The sequence below is a fragment of the Amblyraja radiata genome, chromosome 20, assembly GCF_010909765.2.
Source record: "Amblyraja radiata isolate CabotCenter1 chromosome 20, sAmbRad1.1.pri, whole genome shotgun sequence".
Taxonomy (NCBI): Eukaryota; Metazoa; Chordata; class Chondrichthyes; order Rajiformes; family Rajidae; genus Amblyraja; species Amblyraja radiata.
Genome location: NC_045975.1, coordinates 29,071,299 through 29,090,634, shown reverse-complemented (window position 1 = coordinate 29,090,634; position 19,336 = coordinate 29,071,299). Strand labels below are relative to the sequence as shown.

The window sequence follows — 19,336 nt, the reverse complement described above, 5'->3', positions numbered from 1 at the left end:
AAGATTAGTGTAACAGCAGCAGTTTTGAAAGCGGAGGGGACAATTCCTTGGGACAATGAGGAGTTGAAGAGATTAGTGAGGTAGGGGCAGAGAACGGGGAGGCAGGACTTCAACAGGGGAGTGGGGAGAGGGTCGAGGGAGCAGGTAGTGGGTTTGGAAGAGCTGATGAGTTTGGAGATTTCAATAGGGGTGACCAGGTCAAACTGGGAGAGGAAGCAGTGTGGAGGAGGGGTAAGGAGGTCAGTGGAGATGTTGAAAGGAGGGGCCTTGGTAGGTGGTGGAGTAGATGCTGGGGAGTCGGGTACAGGGGATAAAGATTGACAGATGGTGCTGATTTTATCAGCGAAAAAGTGGAGGAATGAGTTGCAGAGAACCGGAGTAGAGGTAGGGAGAATGTTGGCTCGAGGCTTGAGGAGGTTGCCCACTGTGGAGAAGAGGGTTCTGTGGTTTAGGCAGGGATCGGTGAATATGGAGGAGAGGTAGGCAGATTTTGCAGCAATGAGGGCATCTTTGTAGTCAGTGAGGTGGAGTTTGTAAGCTTCAAGGTGAACTGTGAGAGATGATTTCTTTGTGAGTCGTTCAAGTCAGCGACCAGTCTGTTTCAGTTTACGAAGTGCAGGTGTGTACCAGGGTGAAGATGTGTTGAAAGTTACGGTTCTTGTTTTGAGGGGGGTCATAGTGTTAAGGGAGGTAGACAAGGTGGAGTTGAGATGGTTTGTGAGATCATCAGGTGAGATGGGGGTTGAGTTCAGGGGGAGAGTGGTGGAGAGCAGGTCAGGGAGATGGTGGGGATCAATGGATTTTAGATTACGGAAGGTGATTTCTCGGAGGAAGCGGGGGCGAGGTGTCGGAGAAGAGAAGAGATCTCCTACTCTGTTCCAAGAAAGAAGAACCTTATCCCTAGAAACAACTTATCTCTGATTCAGCAGACTTCACAGGTTTAACAGCGAGTAAAAATAACTTTAGATCACAACTATCGTCCATTTTATCTGACAGATGTTCTTGGAATTAATTTTATACTTCATATTTATGTCTTCTCTAGGCCTATCTTCTTTGCAGTAGTTTCTTGTTCTGGTGAAGCAGCAGTTAATTCTGACGGCACACATATATCAATCCTGACCTCCAGTGCTGTCTGTGTGGAGTTTGCACATTCTCTGGTGGATTACCACTGGTTTTCCAGTTTCATCGAGTAATACAGCATGGAAACAAGCCATTTGTCCATTGTCTAACTGTGAAAGCCACCATGTCCATAATGGCCCACCTGTATTAATCCCATCTTTCAACACTTGACCCGCAGTTTTTCATGCCTGGGCGATTTTATCGCACACCCCAAGAAATTGCTGACAGACCACTACTGTAAACTACCTCCAATTTTCGTGGGCAGCCGGAGAATAGGAAGAGGGGCAAATTAGAGAGGATTGGGTAGTTAGAGCAAAACAAGTGGGGAGTTGGGATTGAATGGGTGACATTTCGGGTTGAGACCCTTCTTCAGACAATACTGACTGATGAAGGCCAATGTGCCAAAGTACTTTTTGACCACCCCATCTACATGGATTGCCACTTTCAACGAACTATGCACCTGCACTCGAGAACCCTCTGCTCCACAACGCTCCCCGGATCCATACAATTCACTGTGTTGGACCTGCCCATGTTAGAGTTTCCAAAATGCAACATTTCTCTGTATTAAATTCCATCAACCATTCCCCAACCCACCTGGCCAACCGATGATAAACCTGCTACAAATTCTGACGACCATCTCCACTATCTACAATGCCGCCCACTTTTGTATCATCTGCAAACTTGTATTTTCATCCGGCTTATGTAAGTGCAACATGGTGAGAAGGAAGAGGTGAGCGGAGTCCCGTCAGGTGATGCGCTGTCCCGTCCCGTCCCGGTACCAGGGCGTCTCTCGGTGAGAGGGAGCGGGCCACTTACCTAGACAGGCTCCGCTGACCAAGGCGGTGGCTGTCAGCGCGCCGGCCGATGCCCCGTAGATGTTGCTGGCGTTATGCACCAGATGCGGGGCGTGCTCGCACAGGCAGCTGGCAACCCCCACATGGTAAATGCCGAGGAATCCGCAGCCGGCGAACGAAATGCTCCAGGACGAATCGTCTGGTCGCAGCATTTCCTGGGCTTTGACAGCAAGTGCCAGCCGCACTCACATCGCTCCCTCCGCTCCGCCCAGCCCTGCTCTCCCTTTCTCTTGTCTCCCCTGTCCTGCTCCGCTCCGCTCCACTCTCCTTTCCTCTCGTCCCTTCCTCTGACCTGCTCTCCTCTACCCTGCTGTCCTCTACCGGCCGACAACGTATCTTTGACCGGCACTGCTGTCCCGTCTCTCCTCCTCCCGTCTCATCCGACCAACCATCTCCCCCGCACGGTCTGATAGACATTCCCTCCCCCTCAGTATCACCAATGACCGGGCTCCATTTCCAAGCCAGGCACCAAGCTGTCAGTCCTGGCCCGGGCTGCAGGACTTGTTTTGATATTATCTTCCTGCTACCAACTGGCTGGCCACCAGAGTATGCTGTGCAATTTCAAAAATAAGGTGCCGGGGATTTGGCGAATGATTGCAAACTGATATTTATTGCTTCGTGTTTATAGTTTTAAGATGGGAGGAGCACAGTTTAAGGAGACAGACACAAATGCTGGAGTAACTCAGTATCTCTGGAGAGAAGGAATGGGTAATTGAAAAAAAGGGTCTCGACCCGAAACGTCACCCATTCCTTCTCTCCATAAATGCTGCCTGACCGGCTGAGTTACCCCATCATTTTGTGCCTATCTTTGGTGTGAACCAGCATCTGCAGTTCACACCTACACAACGTTTAAGGAGATGTGGGGGGTAAGTTGGAGGCAGATACCACAGAGGTGTTTAAGGTACGTCGATATACGGGGAATTGAGTGATACACAGGCATGTATTTACAGGATGTATATACATCATGTAGAAACAAGGAAGTGCAGATGATGGTTTATACCAAAGATAGACACAAAGTGCTGGAGTAACTCAGCGGGCTAGGATGAAAAAGGATGGGTGACCATTCGGGCCGGGACCCTTCTTCAGACTGAATAAGAACTTCAGACTTCGATGGCCCTCCAGAACGTTGTGCTTTATTCAAGATTCCAGCATCTGCAGTTCCTTGTGTCTCCTTTCCACATAATTCCATGCAACTTGAATGTTAATGTTACAAGGGTGGCTTTTGCATTTAATTTTACAAATCTAAATTGTGGCCTGAAAGAAATTACACTAAAAAAAAATACTGAAACTTAAAGGCTAACTTTGAGAGGGACCTTGCACCATTGCGGGGACAGACCTACATGTGAGTCCGATCTCACATTGTATGTTGCCTCTTAATATTCTCAAGGAAACCAAAGGATAAACACATAATACAGCCTTGTTGATGCGATTCACTGTACAAAGGACGACACATTGCATTGAGTCTTACTGTGCTGAAATCAGGCCTTCGCCCCATAATGTCCACACTGACCAAGAAGCACCATTCCTACTTGACCCTACATTAATCCAATGAGCCCTCTCCAAAGTCTAACTCTCACCTACACATTAGGGCTCTGTATAGAGACCAATTAAACTGTTAACCAATATATCTTTGGGATGTGGGAGTAAATAAAAGCACCTCAAGGAAAGCTACGCAAACACACATAGAACACACAGACAGCACCAGTTGTCAGGATTAAACCTGGCTCGCTGGGTCTGAGGCAACAGTTCTACCACCTATGAGGGGCAGCACAGTGGCACAGCTGATAGGGCCAATGCCTCACAGCACCAGAGCCGCTGCATGTGTGGGGTTTGCACATTCTCCCTATAACTCCCAAAGGCTTGCAGATGTGTCGGTCAATTGACCTCCATAAATTGCATGTAGGAAGTGGATGTTAAAGTAGGATAATAACTAGTGTGAATGGGTGATTAAGGTAGGCATGAACTCGGTAGTCTGAAGGGTCTATTTCCATGCATTATCGTTCAATCAAAGCATACGTATGGCTGTTGAACCTATTATGAAGTCCTTTTGGAAGAATTCCCCGTGAAAACAGTTGACAACCAATTTACATACACACCTAAACACAGTTCAGAAAGGTGCGACTTGCATCATATTCAAGTACAACCGGTCATTCATTCTTTAATGGTGTTACAAAGTGTTGTACAACCAATGAAGTACTTTTGTAGCAATATGTAAATTCTCAGCCATTATTTTGTTTGAAGAATAATTATGGATGAGCCTTTCTCTAATTAGAATTGTACCATGGAACCTTTTACATCTTTCTGAAAGGTCCAACACAACCTTTGATCTGGAAGACTCATCTCGGTTGTGCAATATTTCTTCTCTACTGCAATAGAGCTTTGTGACTTTGAACACAAATCTTGCAAGTTAAGCCATGCACCAGAAGTTATGAAGGGACGCTCTAATGCCCTGCTCCTCAAGATCTGGTCTTATTTTGGGGAAAAGACTCCAGGGACAGGCACCTGAAATAACTTTGTTAAGGAACATGAAATTATAAGTGTGCGGCAGATATTAATCAGAATACTTCTTTGGTTTAAAAAGCATGATGGCTTTTCAGCATCCTTTGTTTCTGGATTATCCGTTTTGTTGGACCAACAGAGGTCATGGCCTCGGAGAGGAGTCGAACAGTACCGGAACAGCCCGCCTAGGCGCAGAGATACCAGCCCGCAGTCAGCCTCAGAAGTCGGCTGAGACAACAGACCTGCTGACATTGGCCAGGCCAAAGTTCCCGATCCACGGATACAGGGGTCAAATTCAACCTACTGATCAGCACAAAATTTCCGATGAGGTTGAGATCAGCCACCCTGTTCTTCGCCCAAAGTGTAAGTGACTTCTGGGCAGTTATTGGAGACACATGCAGTGAACATTTTCCATTTCACAGATTTCAGTTTGGTTTCTGGTTATTGAAATAAAACCTTTTCATCATTAGGGATTCCAGTTACATTTGATCTGTTAAATGTCTTTTCAAACATTTCCATGGAAAAGATGCTGATCCCATTTTGGGGATCGTGTTGATACAGCAACTTTTGCCTACTTCTGAATTCATTATGCAAAATGCTTCAAGATAGTTTGATATTAAGCACATCCAATTAATTCTTGATTTTGATGCAGTGACCTTGAAGCACCAACCATTTCTCCTTCTATAGATGCTACCTGGCTAGCTTTATTGCTTTTATTTCAGATTTCCAACATCTGCAGCCGATTACCAGCTCCCCTTATTTATTGCTTCTTCCTAGTGCATCTAATTTGAATGGGCAGGTCGGAAGAAAGGAATCAAATATTCAAATAGCAAGCAACATGGAACAAGTGTTGGAAATATCTACCTTATCAAGCTTTTTCATCATATTAAAGACAATTTTCAGATCACCATTCTCAACCAGCAATTATCTAAAGAGCCCCAGGATATTAATCTACCAAAGTGGCAAGAGGACATGAGAAGAGTGACAGATGAGGGGAAATGAAATCTGAACAACAAAAAAGGGGTAAGCTCCCTGGGGTACAAACCGGACGGAAAAGTAGTAGATTTTGAGTGTTTTGTCTTTGGGAAGTCAGAAAGGTGTATGGTTGAGGACCTGAAAATGGTAAACAAATGACCTGCTGGAAACCAATAACAACTGGTTATTTATCCCTAGGAAGCAGTTCCAAGTATATTCCAAGAGGGCTTACGCATGGAAATCAATTCCGAGATCTACAGTACAAATTAAAGGACTATTATGCATGCCGTAACACCATTTTAAAGTGTTGTGTAAAACCATCCCCATTCCTCACCCCTTTTTTGAGTCTTACCCAGTTATTAAATCTCAAATGTTTCCAATTGAACCTTTCCATATTCTCACATGGTTTATCAACCTTTTAACCCCCAACGTTTTCTTCATAGCAAGCAGCCTCACCAACTGTCTGGCTTTTTTTTGTTATTTTTAGCGTGTTTTAAAAAGTATGTGTTAATGTTCTCTGGTTTGTTTTATGTGGGGGGTGGGGAGTTGGGGAAAACTTATTTTCAATCTCTTACCTTGCCGGAGATGTGATTGTTTTCCGGTTCGTATCTCCGGTCGCTCTGTGGCCAAACATCATGGAGCTGGAGGCATTGCTCGAGATCACCGTGGTCTTACCGTCGGAGCCTGCGATTGACGCTCCAACCGCGAACACCGAGGAGCTCGCAGTCTTGGGTAGACTGATGTCGGGATGCTCCAAAGCCACAGGTTTGACCAGCCCCGATCTGGGGTCCGATTGCTCAGTACAGGGGCGCCGAGAACACCCCAATGAGGGATCTTGATCGCCCCGACCGCCGGCTAGGGGAGCCAAGATCGTCCCGTCAACTGAAGGCTCAAGGCCCCCGACCGCGGGAGAACAAAGAAGTGAAGAGATTGAACTTTTCTTTTGCCTTCATCACAGTGAGGAATGTGGATGTGGTGGATGTTTGTATTAAAATGTATTTTGTGTGCTTTGTTGCTTATTATTGGTATGACTCTTATAGCAAATCAATTTCCTCACATGTTGCAAAACAAACTTGACAAATAAAGTATGATTATCATTCATTCAGCAACAGCACCCATGGACATCTACAATCCAAAACTGTTTTGTACATACCTTCAGTTGACAATTTAATCTGTCCTACCAGCAAAGTTACCAGACATTACTTTTTTTTCCAACTTTGCACTTGATTAAAAGCAGTTTCATCTTAAACTTCTGCCAGTGTTCATGAAAAACTAAAATGATAAAATGCAAATAGTCAGCTGACAGGCAACTGCAAATGGATAGTCAATATTTCAGGTTGATGATTTTTCACCTCTGAAGGCAAGTCAGCTGCAGATTCTGCCTCAGCACTTCTAGCTTTCTACCCAAGTCCAGGTGATGCAAATGTGCTGCCTATAACATTGGTAAAATTAGTATTTGGGCACTAGAGGCAATACTGGCTCAAGTCTGCAGCTCTGAACAGACCTAGTGTCAAATAATCTTAGTTCTGGATGTTGTTGGACTTTGTCCCCAACAGTTACACGTGATATAGGCACACCATGAATTTTCCAACAAATGGTCCTGCACCCTCTTTAATCCAGACAAAATCATGGGAGCAGTGCATTAAATGTGGTACACGTATGTCTCCATCCTGAAAGTTACTTGTCAATCCGTTAAATTTACAGCAGTCTATGGCGCTTTAGATTCAGGAAGGGTATAATTAGTGGAACAGTGGTACATTGGTGTATTTTATTATGTGACCTCTGTTGGTCCAGCAAAGGGATAATCTGGCAAGGCTCTGTTTGGGACATCGATGGTGTACCTGTACTGATATACAGCACTGTTTCTCATATTAAATGAAAGTAAGGCAATCAAAGTATATCCCAAAAATGAATGGCCTTCACAGAAAAGTGAAGAACTGCACACCAAGAATATTACTGGGACGATTATGACTGATGGTCACCCTCAGGACACTGCCCAAGGCAACAACACATTTGGTTCACAGGACATTGTTGGCAGCGGTGCTCGATTTCACCATTAAATTAAGTTTGAAAGAATTTACTGGAAAGCAGTGCAGCCCATTAAATGATTGAACCAACAGCATAAAGATAAAGACTCAATGCCATGAACAAAATCATTTCCCTCATAACAGTCACCAGCTGTAATCTCAGGAAGCCACGAAAAATAATGTTATCAGATTGTTTTCCCCTGAATGGTTGTAGCACCATCTTGTGGTCACCATGTATAGGACAATTCTCTCAATGTTACAAATCAATCAACCAATGCTGATGGAACTATAGGTTTTACTTCTGTTCATATATTTCACATCAGTGCCTGTCATTTTACCAATGGAATCTGTTCTACCGGAATGCAGAACTTACATTCACATGGGTAGTAGACAAGTTCAGACTGAAAGGTCCCGAATCGAAATGTCATCTGACCAGTTGCCTCTTTTCTTCCAGCAGTTTATTTCTTAATCAAGATTCCAGCACCAGCAGTTTCTTGTGTCTTGCATTCATGTGTTCAGATAGCTAACCAAACACAACTTTTGGCTGAAACTAACCAGAGATCCAATTTCTTGCCTTTAAGGTTTGTCACTATATTAGTATGTATTTTTCTGAAAATAGCATGGGAGTTCTCCACCAGCTCAACACTTATAACCTTTGGCACCTGTACACACGACACAAACACAGGGAATCGTCCATTAACAGTTTATTTTTAGATGGTTTTCTATTTAATCAAAGAGACCAAAGCCCATGTCATCATCTGATTCTTCAGACTCGTCCTTCTTTTCCTCTTTCTTGTCTTCAGTTGCTAAAAAGAAAATTAAGACAAAGATCAACCCCATAATACTAAATTTTCCAAAATCCAGAAGATTTAACATTTTGGGAACTAACTGCAGGTGGAACACCAAAATTGAGCTGCAAACGTACTGTATTAGCCTGCACGCTACATGGCCCAGATATTAAACGCACCTAATTCACCAATTTGTTGTTAGTAATGCTGAAAGTTATCCAGCAGAGAAACAGGGATCCTCCATGTCGTATTTTGACATTTTGAAAAATCAGTGCTTATGTGCATCATGAAAATTGACATTCTAGCAATAAATTGAAAGTCTTTTAGGACATTAGTAGAGGGCATGACAGAGGTGGTTAAGACATCAAAGCCAAAACCAGACAAATAAAATTCCCCAGATTAAACACTTTCATTGTTGCTATTAGAATTCTATCATTTTAGAATCAAAGGCACTCAGTAAATTCCCACCCCACTCCATATTCAGAAAGCACAACTAAATCAATGTCCGGTCATGAGAATTCATGGAATTCAACAGCCTTTTTGCAGCAACGTCAATTAATATTTTTAGGGGTTCAGGGATTATGGGGCAAAGGCAGGAGAACTGGGTTGAGAGGGAAAGATAGATCACCGACGAATGAATGGCCTAATTCTGCTCTTATAACTTATGAGATTTACTCCAGTGCTGCCTTGCTGTAAACCAACAAGTGCATCAAGTTAGACTTAACTTGTGTTGCCCCACAGCACTTCATTAAGGTGAATGGATGGAAATTGAAACCAAATAAAAGACAGCACTTACCAGCAGCAGCAGCAGCACCCGCAGCCGGGGCAGCAGCACCTGCAGCACTGACAGCAACCGCACCTCCAGACGGGACACTTGCAAGCTTGGCATTACCTAAACAAGACAACTGGTCAATTCATTTCTGCTTTACACCCCTCCCCAATGAATATGAAAGTATCACGGTTTGGTCCACCAGTTTAACAATGCAAAGGTAATGTAGGCGTAATCCTGCGCTTAAAATCCACCCTTTCAATCGAAAGGATTCCTCCAGGTATGGTAGGCTGATGTGGGTGGCATTCAGTCATTGATGTGTGTTCCATTTCAGTCCATCAGGGTCTGTCCCACATTCACGACCTAATTCACAATCTTTTTTACTCGTGGACATTTTTCATCAGGCTAGAAAAAACGCCCCGACCTACTTGATGCCACGAGTACCTACGACTAGCATCACGGCCTGCTACGACCATGCTGCGAGCATGAGTCAAGGGCAAACTCGGCAGAGGTCGTGAAAGTGGGACAGGCTCTTTTACTTCACTCAAACAACTAAATGAATGGCAACCTGACTATTGAGGAAACTGCAAATTTCAGATTCACAATGGTTCCTCAATTTTCCAACCATGGGTGTTACCAAGTTTATAAATGTTAGCTCCCTCCAACCTCTTGAAGATGAGCAACACTGTGGCTGCACTCCAAACTAGCCTTCATCAACCAACAGAACCAGGAAACAAATTCTAAGGCCTTGCTAATCTTGCCAGTAGTCTTGAACATTTCCCAAATCTTTCTGGATTGCCCCTTTGCAGTCACTCAACTTAAAAAACTAAATTCTGCAAAGTACACCATCATTTAAGAATTACTAAGTATGTAGTAAATAAGTATATAATAAAGCATATAAATATGCCTGCTACACTGTTATACTGCAACTAAGAATATTTGACTCAAGGTGAATAACTGCAGGTCGTCGGCTTTCTATCTCTGCCTAGAAAGGCAAAAGGCCTTCTGCAGAGGCAAAATGACATTTGCACACCTACTGCAAGACAAGCTACTTTGGAGGCAGCAGATTTAAAATTAGAAAAATTATCAGGACTACCTCTGTCTTCTTGGGTGAATGGCAAAGATCTCATGACAAGGTTTGAAGAGACATCTCAGTACTCTGGTCAACATTCCTCTCTCCACCCACACTACCCAAGACCAATTAGGTCACTGTTCTTTCCACCAATTTGAAAAGATGGCAGATTACAGCGGTAACCAACCTTTAAAAAAAAAACTTCATCTCGAGAAACTTTGGATGCGAAAGGATCATAAAATAAATCTTTGTCACAAATATGCTATCAATAAATGACCAGCTGCAACCACTGGTTAAATTTAGGAAAATGAACTGTTAGAAGCAGCAATAAAGGTACACAGAACCACCCAATCACTCAAACAATTTTAACGTTCAAGTGATGTCCTTAAAATACTGCCCTTAATATACCATTGAAAAGACCCAGATTTTTGAAAGGCACAAATTAATAAACCCTGATCAAACAGGGTTTATACCCAAAAGATACTCATTTAATAATCTGAGACGCCTGTTTAATATAATGTACTCGCATAAAGTAGAGGAAGAAGATATATCAATTATTTCTTTGGATGCAGAGAAAGCATTTGATCAGGTAGAGTGGCAATACTTATATAAAGTACTACACAAATTTAATATGGGAGAGAATTTTATAACATGGGTAAAATTATTATATGATAAACCGATGGCAAGAATTTTAACTAATAACATGTTATCTCAAAAATTTCAACTATCAAGGGGTAATAGGCAGGGATGTGCACTATCACCCCTGCTATTTGCCCTTATGATAGAACCCCTGGCTGAAAGTATAAGAATTCATCCGAATATTCAGGGCTATAATACCAGGGACTCCAAGAATAAAATCTCATTATATGCAGACGATATACTTTTATATATTACAAAGTCACAAACGAGCATACCAAATTTATTAAACTTAATAGAGGAATTTGGGTCTTTTTCTGGATATAGAATAAACTGGAATAAAAGTGAAATCATGACATTAAAACCTCAAGAACCTACACACTTATTGAAGTTCCCCTTTAAAATCGCAACAGAAAAATTTAAATATTTGGGTATTCAGATTACTAGAAAATATAAAGCATTATTCAACGCTAATTTCATACCTTTATTAAATAAACTTAATACGCTGATTAAATTTTGGAAAACACTTCCCTTATCATTATTAGGTAGAATAAATGCAATAAAAATGATCTTCCTACCACAATTACTATACCTATTTCAGTCTATATATATATATACCAAAATATATGTTTTTTAAATTAGACTCTAATATTACTAATTATATTTGGGATTATAGATCACATAGAATCACAAAAAAACACATGTAAACCAAAAGAGGTCGGGGGACTTTCACTTCCGAATTTTATGTATTATTACTGGGCAGTGCATATTAAGAATATGATTTATTGGTTGGATAGTTCTACCCAACAGACAGAATGGATAAAAATGGAGAAGGAGGATTGCCATCCTTGTAATATAGGAACGATCCTCTTCTCCCCAAAAAAACTGAATAACACAATATAAGAAGAACCCAATTATATATGGTACAATAAGAATTTGGAAACAAATAAAATTATCTTTAAAATTAAGAAATCTATCACTGTTAATGCCAATAGCGAATAACCCTTTATTTAAACCATCTCTTATTGATAAGACATATAACCAATGGGAAAGTCTCGGAATTAGAAGGATCGGGGATATGTACGAAATGGGAAACCTACTATCATTCCAACAATTACAATTAAAATTAAAATTGAAAAATAACCAACATTTTAAATATCTTCAGATTTGCGATTTCATGAAAAAATATATACAAGGATATCAAAAAGTAACTCCTGACTTATTGGAAGAAGCAATGAATATTGAAGCTGACTCACAAAAATTAATATCATATTTATATAATAGTATTCTAAATATAGACCTACCATCGACAGAGGTACTTAAGAGTGGGAACGAGAACTAATGATAAAAATTACGAAGGTTAAATGGGAAAAATACTTGATATATATTCACAAATGTTCAATTAATGTAAGACATAATCTAATTCAATTTAAAATTGTACATAGATTATATTATTCAAAAACAAGATTGAACAAATTTTATCCAAATATATCCACCACTTGTGATAAATGTCTAGCCCAAAAGGCAACTATAACACACTCCTTAGTTTCCTGCATAAAACTTTATAGATTTTGGAATGATATTTTTGAAATATTTACAAAATTATTCAAGACAAGAATGGAACCTAATACTGAAATGATTATATTTGGCGTAATGGAAGATGGGAATAAATAGAACACATCTCAAAATCTATTCCTTAACTATGGTTTAATAATAGCAAAAAAATTAATACTTAAATTTTGGAAGGGTACATAAATACCAACGCTTAAAATGTGGATTGCAAGTATGTTGGACACAGCTCATCTTGAGGAAATGCGATTCCTCCTAATGGATAAATCAGACCAATTCATAACGAGTTGGTCTCCATTCGTCGTTTCTTTGGAATCATATGGTGCAACACAATTGTAAAAGAACTGTTTCAGGACTGGACGAGGGTTGGTCAAGATTATAAATAATGATCTTCTTTTCTTTTTTCTTTTATTTTATTTTCTCTATTTTCTCTCTCAACTTTCTTCATTTACTCGTTTTCTTTCTTCACACACTATATTTCACATCTTTCTATCCTTTACTATCTAACTTCTTTTTCGTATTCTAATCTTTTTTCAATGTAACAAAAAAAAAAGTTGTACATAAAATGTATTATGAAAATATATATTAGGCACTTTGGTGCCATATGACTGTACTTACTTCTAATAAAATAAAAAGGAAAAAAAAGAAAAAAAAAGAAGCAGCAATAAAGGTACACAGAACCACCCAATCACTCAAACAATTTTAACGTTCAAGTGATGTCCTTAAAATACTGCCCTTAATATACCATTGAAAAGACCCAGATTTTTGAAAGGCACTTTGGCAAGGAAAAAATGCCAGCCAAGATACCAGAATTCCCTTGATCCTCCTTGAATGTGATATTTTGCCACCCACACTGGACAAGTGGGGCTTTGGTTTAACATCTTTTCCAAAAGACTGTGGCTTCAACGATACACTTTCCAGGCACTGGGGAGGAATTTCAATAGGGATTGTGGTTCGGCATGCAGCAACTTGGAGTAAAAATTGAGCACAAGCCATGGTTGGGTTTCATACAAGCTTGTTCACTTAGTTTAATAAGCGAGTTCGGTATTCTGACTGCGCATGCCCAGGTCATGAGCCACTAGCTATAAACAGTCTCAGCAACAGTGGTGCTGCATTGTGTGCAGGCTTGCGTTTCGTTCGTGGTCGGGCTCTCCGTCACTGCGGCCGCTGTTGAGTTGCTGCTGGGCCGTTCTGTACCCTCCCTGGTGTCCCATCTCTGTCCAGAGGTGTCCGGGGTGGCCCTGGACTTACACGCTGGCTCCAGCTCCGCTCTGCCAGTCCCACCGGGTTGACCAGAGCCCTCCACCTCCACCCCCTCCCCCCAGTCGAACACAGAGATCCTGCTGAAGAAGGGCAGCCGTCGGCCCTGCTCGAAGACGGACGAGTCGGAGCCGCTGCTGCTGGAGTCGTCCTGGTCGGAGAGGGAGTCCGTGGATGGGCTCCTGCCGGCCACGGGCAGGCCGGATGCCCGCTGGAGCTGCTGGCGACAGCAGCAACCTCCTCCTCCTCCCCAACCCCAAAGTCCAGGCCAGCTCCAACTCCAGGTTGGGGCTGAAGACCGCCCACAGCATGGCACAATCGAGCGCCGGGCCGGAGGAGGCCGAGCCCAGGCTGGCTCTTTGAAGCTAGGGCCTCGCTCCACCGCGGAGTTGTGGATGAACCGGTTTGATGAAGCGGGTACCGTAGGGGCAGAAGCTGTGCGTGCAAGGTACGTCTTGTACTTGGGGTGGCGGCTGAGGGAGCGCAACTCGGACAGGCCATGAGCGAACTGGCACTAGTCGCTGCAGCACCCGATCGGGGAGCGGGGTTGGCGCTGGGGCCACTGGTGTCGTCGGACAGGGCTGTCGGTTGGCCCGGCGGGAGAGGCGGAGGTGAGCTGGGGTTGGCACTTCTACACATTGGTGGTGGGCATGGGGGCCGGTGTCTCGTCGATCCGGATGTATCCAGACGAAACTCACTCGATTTTTTATTTACAGCGTTCGACCTTTGACAAATCCCATGATTCCTTGTGTTTTTGGAATACCGAACTCGCTTATTGGCAAGCCTACTGCATCTTGCTTCATACAACCCATGTGGAAGCCTATAATAACCTCTTGAAAAGGTGCACATTTCCACTGCAAGTTTGGTATTAACTTAGTCAACTACTCTGGGTGACCGCTGTCACCAGAACTTAAGGAATGGAAATACACCGTTTCTTTAGTGCCTTCTAACAAGAAATAAAACATATCAAGCAACGAGTATTGTGTGCAATTTTGGTCTCCTAATTTGACAAAGGACATGATTGTTGAGGGAGCATAGATTCACCAGGTTATTTCCCAGGATGGCCGGACTGACATATGATGAAAGAATGGGTCAACTGAGCTTGTATTCACTGGAATTTAGGATGAGGGGATCTTGTGGAAACATATACATTTCTTAAAGGATTGGACAGGCTAAATGCAGTAAAAATGTTCCCAATGTTGGGAGAATCCAGAACTAGGGGTAGGCCATTTAGGACTGAGATGAGGAAAAACTTTTGTTGTGAATCTGTAGAATTCTGCCACAGAAGCCAGTGGAGGCCAATTCACTGGATGTTTTCAAGATAGTTAGATTTAGCTCTTAGGGCTAAATGAATCAAGGGATATGGGGAGAAAAAACAGGAACAGGGTACTGATTTTAAATGATCAGCCATGATCATATTGAATGGCGTGCTGGCTCGAAGGGCCGAATGGCCTACTCCAGCAACTATATTTCTACATTTCTCAAATGATTCAACTTTTGCATATGGTTAATAACTTTTGCAGTCCCTCTACATAAATTAAAATAGATCCCTGGTACCATTCTAAAAAGATCTGCTCTGTATCCACTCTAAAGTATTCATATTCTTCCTGGCCGTTATATAAAACTGGCTGACATTCCAACAGGGGAATACCTAGGCTTAAAAAAAAAAATAGAAATGGCCTTAATTTGCACTCTACAGCAACTTCAACTTTCATGATTGCTTTCAATCTACAGATTTTTAGTTTAAGTTTAGATACAGCGCGGAATCAGGCCCTTCGCCCACCAGTGATCCCTGCACATTAACACTATCCAACACACGAGGGACAATTTTTATATTTACCAAACCAATTAACCTACAAGCCTGTGCATCTTTGGAGTGTGGGAGGAAACCCAAGATCTCGGTAACCCACCAAAACCCAAAGGTCACAGGGAGAACGACAAACTCCGTACAGGCAGCACCTGTAGTCAGGATTGAACCTGGGTCTCCGGCGCTGCAAGCAATGTAAGGTAGCAACTCTACCGCTGTGCCATCATGCCACTGCCCCTCCGATGTGCTCAACAAACAGAACCAATATGTTTTAGTGCGTCTTTGAAACCATATAATTGGCCATCATTGTTTAAATGCACAACTGTACATGGTTTTAAAATATACCTACCATTTCATGTCTCAATTTTGCAATAAAACCCCGTTTACACTCTACATGTTGTGCCAAGTGCAATCCTTAAAATTGCATTTTGTACACAATGTAACCACTCAACCATGCTCACCCATGTCCAAGTTTTTAACCTAGATCCCTGGTACCATTTATGGACATTTTCAAAAGCTAGAACAAAATTGCTGCCTTTTGTTTGACTGGAATGAAACACAAGATCCCAAGGGGCTTAAAGGGTGGGTGTAATGAGGAAGCTTTCTCAATTTCCATTAGGCAGTTACTGCTTAAAAGAAAGGTCAACACATGGGCTGATTTTTTCTCTCAGATGCTTCAGAACACCTCAATGGAAGCATAACCCTGAGTTGGTAGAGACATATGAGAATGGTTTACTGCAGGAATACAAAGTTAAGGCTACAAATGGATCTGCCACAATCTCAATCAGTAGCAGAGACGATCAGAGTGGCCAAATAGTCTACTCAGGCAAGTACAAGGCCTTTTCTGATTTAATAAATTGAAGCAGGTAGATTTGTTGGCAGGGGGACCATCTGGGAGCAATGGAGATTACAAAACAGAGCAATAGGGAAACCTGCCACCTTTAATAGGCAGAGAATTCTTGCAAATGTAGCGTTTAATGAAAATCGCAGTTGCTGTTCTAACCTGAAAATGAAAATGACATTAACAGTTACTCACAATTTTTGGACCACATTTTTACTGGTTCCACAAGGATTTTCTGCATAGATTCATAACTGAAAAGTGAACCTGATCTGCACTACACCCCCAACCCAGTTGATTCATAGACAGCCATGGAGTCAATACTTAATGTGCTACTCACCAGCAGCAATGACATCGCCTACATTCTTGCCTTTCAGCTCACTGATCACCTGAAATTCAATTTAAAAGCATTACTTAAGGAAATTAGGAATTCAATCAACACCGATCAAAATGTGTACCAATAGTCACGATACCTTATTCAGTCGCTCATCATCAGCTTCAATCCCAACACTGTCAAGAATCTTCTTAATGTCCTTTGAAGCTGGGGCTTCATTGCCGCCCAACACAGCGAGGAGGTAAGCTGCGACGTAACGCATCCTGAAAGAGGAAGAAGTTGAGCTTGTTTAGTTTAATCTTTTGGATGCAAATTTTATTCCAACCTCATTGTCACAAAGGCCATTAATGTATGGAACCGACAGAGGTATGGACACCCGATCAACACTGCACAGAAGAAAACAAGATCAGGAAAGATCTTGCAGGCTAAGATATCCCACAAATACAAGTTTAATAATTCAGAATAATCTTGAGATCCATTTATGAAGCTGTTTATATTTGTTGTTTGTTGTATACAAGAACTGATGGATGATTACAGAACACAATGCTCTCCATTAATTGCCCATCGCATTGACACCGAGCATTCAATGCCACCTGCCCTCAACATTGACAGGACATGTGTAGATTTGATTCCGCTGGTTGAACTGTCCAGAACCAAGGGTAAAAGATGCCAGCAAGGAGTCATCGGTTCAAAAGAAATGTCTTCATCCAGGGTGGTATGCCAGTCTGAAGAAGGGCCTCAACCCAAAACATCACCCAATTCAGAGCTTCTGCCTGTCCCGTTGAGTTACACCAGCATTTTGTGTCTATCTTCAACGAGCGGCTAGTGAATCTTTGGAATTCGCTAATCAATAGGGTTAAGGAAGCTTAGTCATTGAGTATATTCACGTACATGGCAATAACAGAGCTTTTTCCTTGTTAGCTGCCAACGACCAGCGGAGTTCTGCATGTTTCGATGCTGGGGCTGCTACTCTGTAGGTTGTATATTAAATTATTTGGATGCAGCGATTGAAGGCTTTGTGGCCAAGTTTGCAGTTGATACGATAATTGGTGGAGGGGCAGGTAGTGTAGAGAAAGCAGGGACTCTGCAGAAGTCCTTGGACAGGTTGGGAAAGTGGGCAGTTGGAATATAGGGTAGCAAAGTGAGGAACATGCATTTTGGTAGTAGGAATAAAGGCGTAAACTATTTTCTAAATTGGGAGATAATCCAGAAATCAGAGGTGCAAAGGGACCTAGGAGTACTGGTGCAGGATTCCCAAAAAGTGAATTTGCAAGTCGAATCGATAGTAAGGAAGGCAAATGCAATGCCAACATTTATTTCAAGAGGGCTAGAATACAAAACCAGTTTTTTCAAAAATCACTTGCAACTTAATGGAGACTATTATTTCCACCGTTTCACAATTCACACACTGGCGGCCGATCGAGCTTGGGGCCTGGGATCGGCGACGCCACCACGTTGTTGCAGCGCTGAGTCGGCGGCAACCGGCAGCAATAGGGGTGGAGGCCCGGCAGCAGCCCCACATGTCCGCTCGCCCACCCGCCCGGGGGAGGGAGACACTGTGGCCCAGCGGTCAAGTTGCTACCTCACAGCGCCAGAGACCCGGGTTCAATTTGTATAAATGTATAATTGTGTGTTGGTGTGCGGGGGTCGCTGGTCGGCGTGGACTCGGGGGCCGAAGTGACTGTTTCAGCGCTGTATCTCTAAACTAAACCCCTCCACAAACCCGCCGTCAGTGGGGGGGGACAAGCGGCCTCCTGCTGAAGCCCCCACAGCAATGAGGCGACGCCACTCGGCCCCGCACCCCCTCCCAGTGACCAGGCCCCTGCCGTAGGCCTCAGGCTCAGGCCCCCATACAACGCTGCTGCTGCCAGTGCAACGTGGGCCCCGCGAGGGGGAGGAGGGGAGCTGAACGCAGGAGGCTGAGACGCCGTCAAGCCGGAGTACGGGCCGGGCGGAGCGACTTACTCGGAGCCGCTGGAGAGTAAGAGGAGGAGAGGCCGGGTCCGCGCTCTGTCGCCACACACACGCTCGCTCCGCTCCAACCGCCGGAAAGAAAGAGCCGCCGCCTCACCCGCGCACATAAAGAGCATGCGCCGGCAGCTCGCGCCCCATTGGCCAACAGCGCCGGCAGCTCGCGCCCCATTGGCCAACAGCGCCGGCATCTCGCGTCCCATTGGCCAACAGCGCCGGCATCTCGCACCCCATTGGCCAACAGCGCCGGCAGCTCGCGCCCCATTGGCCAACAGCGCCGGCAGCTCGTGCCCCATTGGCCAACAGCGCCGGCAGCCCGTGCCCCATTGGCCAACAGCGCCGGCAGCTCGCGCCCCATTGGCCAACAGCGCCGGCATCTCGCGCCCCATTGGCCAACAGCTCGCGCACCATTGGCCAACAGCGCCGGCAGCCCGTGCCCCATTGGCCAACCGCGTCGCCCGCCCGCCCGACCAATCACACGGCCGCCTCCTCATCCGCCTCCCATTGGCTGGAAGTTTGGAGACAACTTTTGGTCGGTGTTTGCTGCAGATTTTAGTTGGTGACAAGGTGTCAAGAGTCGAGATTGTTTTAGTGTCATATGTCCCAGGCAGAACAATGAAATTCGTACTTGGAGCAGCAAAACAGAATGTGTGTATATAGCTGAAGAAGGGCCTCGACCCGACGCGTCACCCATTCTTTCTTGGATGCTGCCTGTCCTGCTGAGTTACTCCAGCATTTTGTGTACCCTCACACATACAGACACACACACATGTTTCATTCTCAATGCATTCTGTATGACTGCTGCAATTTCGTTCAGA

At 43.7% G+C, this 19,336-nt stretch overlaps 2 protein-coding genes across 3 annotated transcripts in view; both read right to left on the bottom strand.

Annotated features, from left to right (window-relative positions):
- pnpla2 (patatin like phospholipase domain containing 2) overlaps positions 1 to 2,338 on the bottom strand; it is a 47,413-nt gene extending 45,075 nt beyond the window's left edge. Inside the window, exon 1 of the mRNA XM_033039170.1 lies at positions 1,936 to 2,338. Coding sequence (XP_032895061.1) covers positions 1,936 to 2,125 — 190 coding nt within the window. The 5' untranslated portion in view covers positions 2,126 to 2,338. The remainder of the gene's footprint in view (positions 1 to 1,935) is intronic.
- Positions 2,339 to 8,161: 5,823 nt separating this feature from the next.
- On the bottom strand, positions 8,162 to 18,663 carry rplp2 (ribosomal protein lateral stalk subunit P2). Of its 2 annotated transcripts, none has more exons than XM_033039168.1 (5): positions 18,513 to 18,663; positions 16,687 to 16,810; positions 16,554 to 16,602; positions 9,059 to 9,154; positions 8,162 to 8,280 (listed from the first exon to the last, which is right to left on the bottom strand). In XM_033039168.1, the coding sequence occupies exons 1-5, from the start codon at positions 18,635 to 18,637 to the stop codon at positions 8,201 to 8,203; spliced, it is 474 nt and encodes a 157-aa protein (XP_032895059.1). In that variant the 5' UTR covers positions 18,638 to 18,663; the 3' UTR covers positions 8,162 to 8,200. The 2 variants fall into 2 exon arrangements, with proteins under 2 accessions (XP_032895059.1, XP_032895060.1); XM_033039169.1 differs by having other exon boundaries at positions 8,162 to 8,281; positions 9,063 to 9,154.
- Between the last annotated feature and the right edge of the window lie 673 nt (positions 18,664 to 19,336).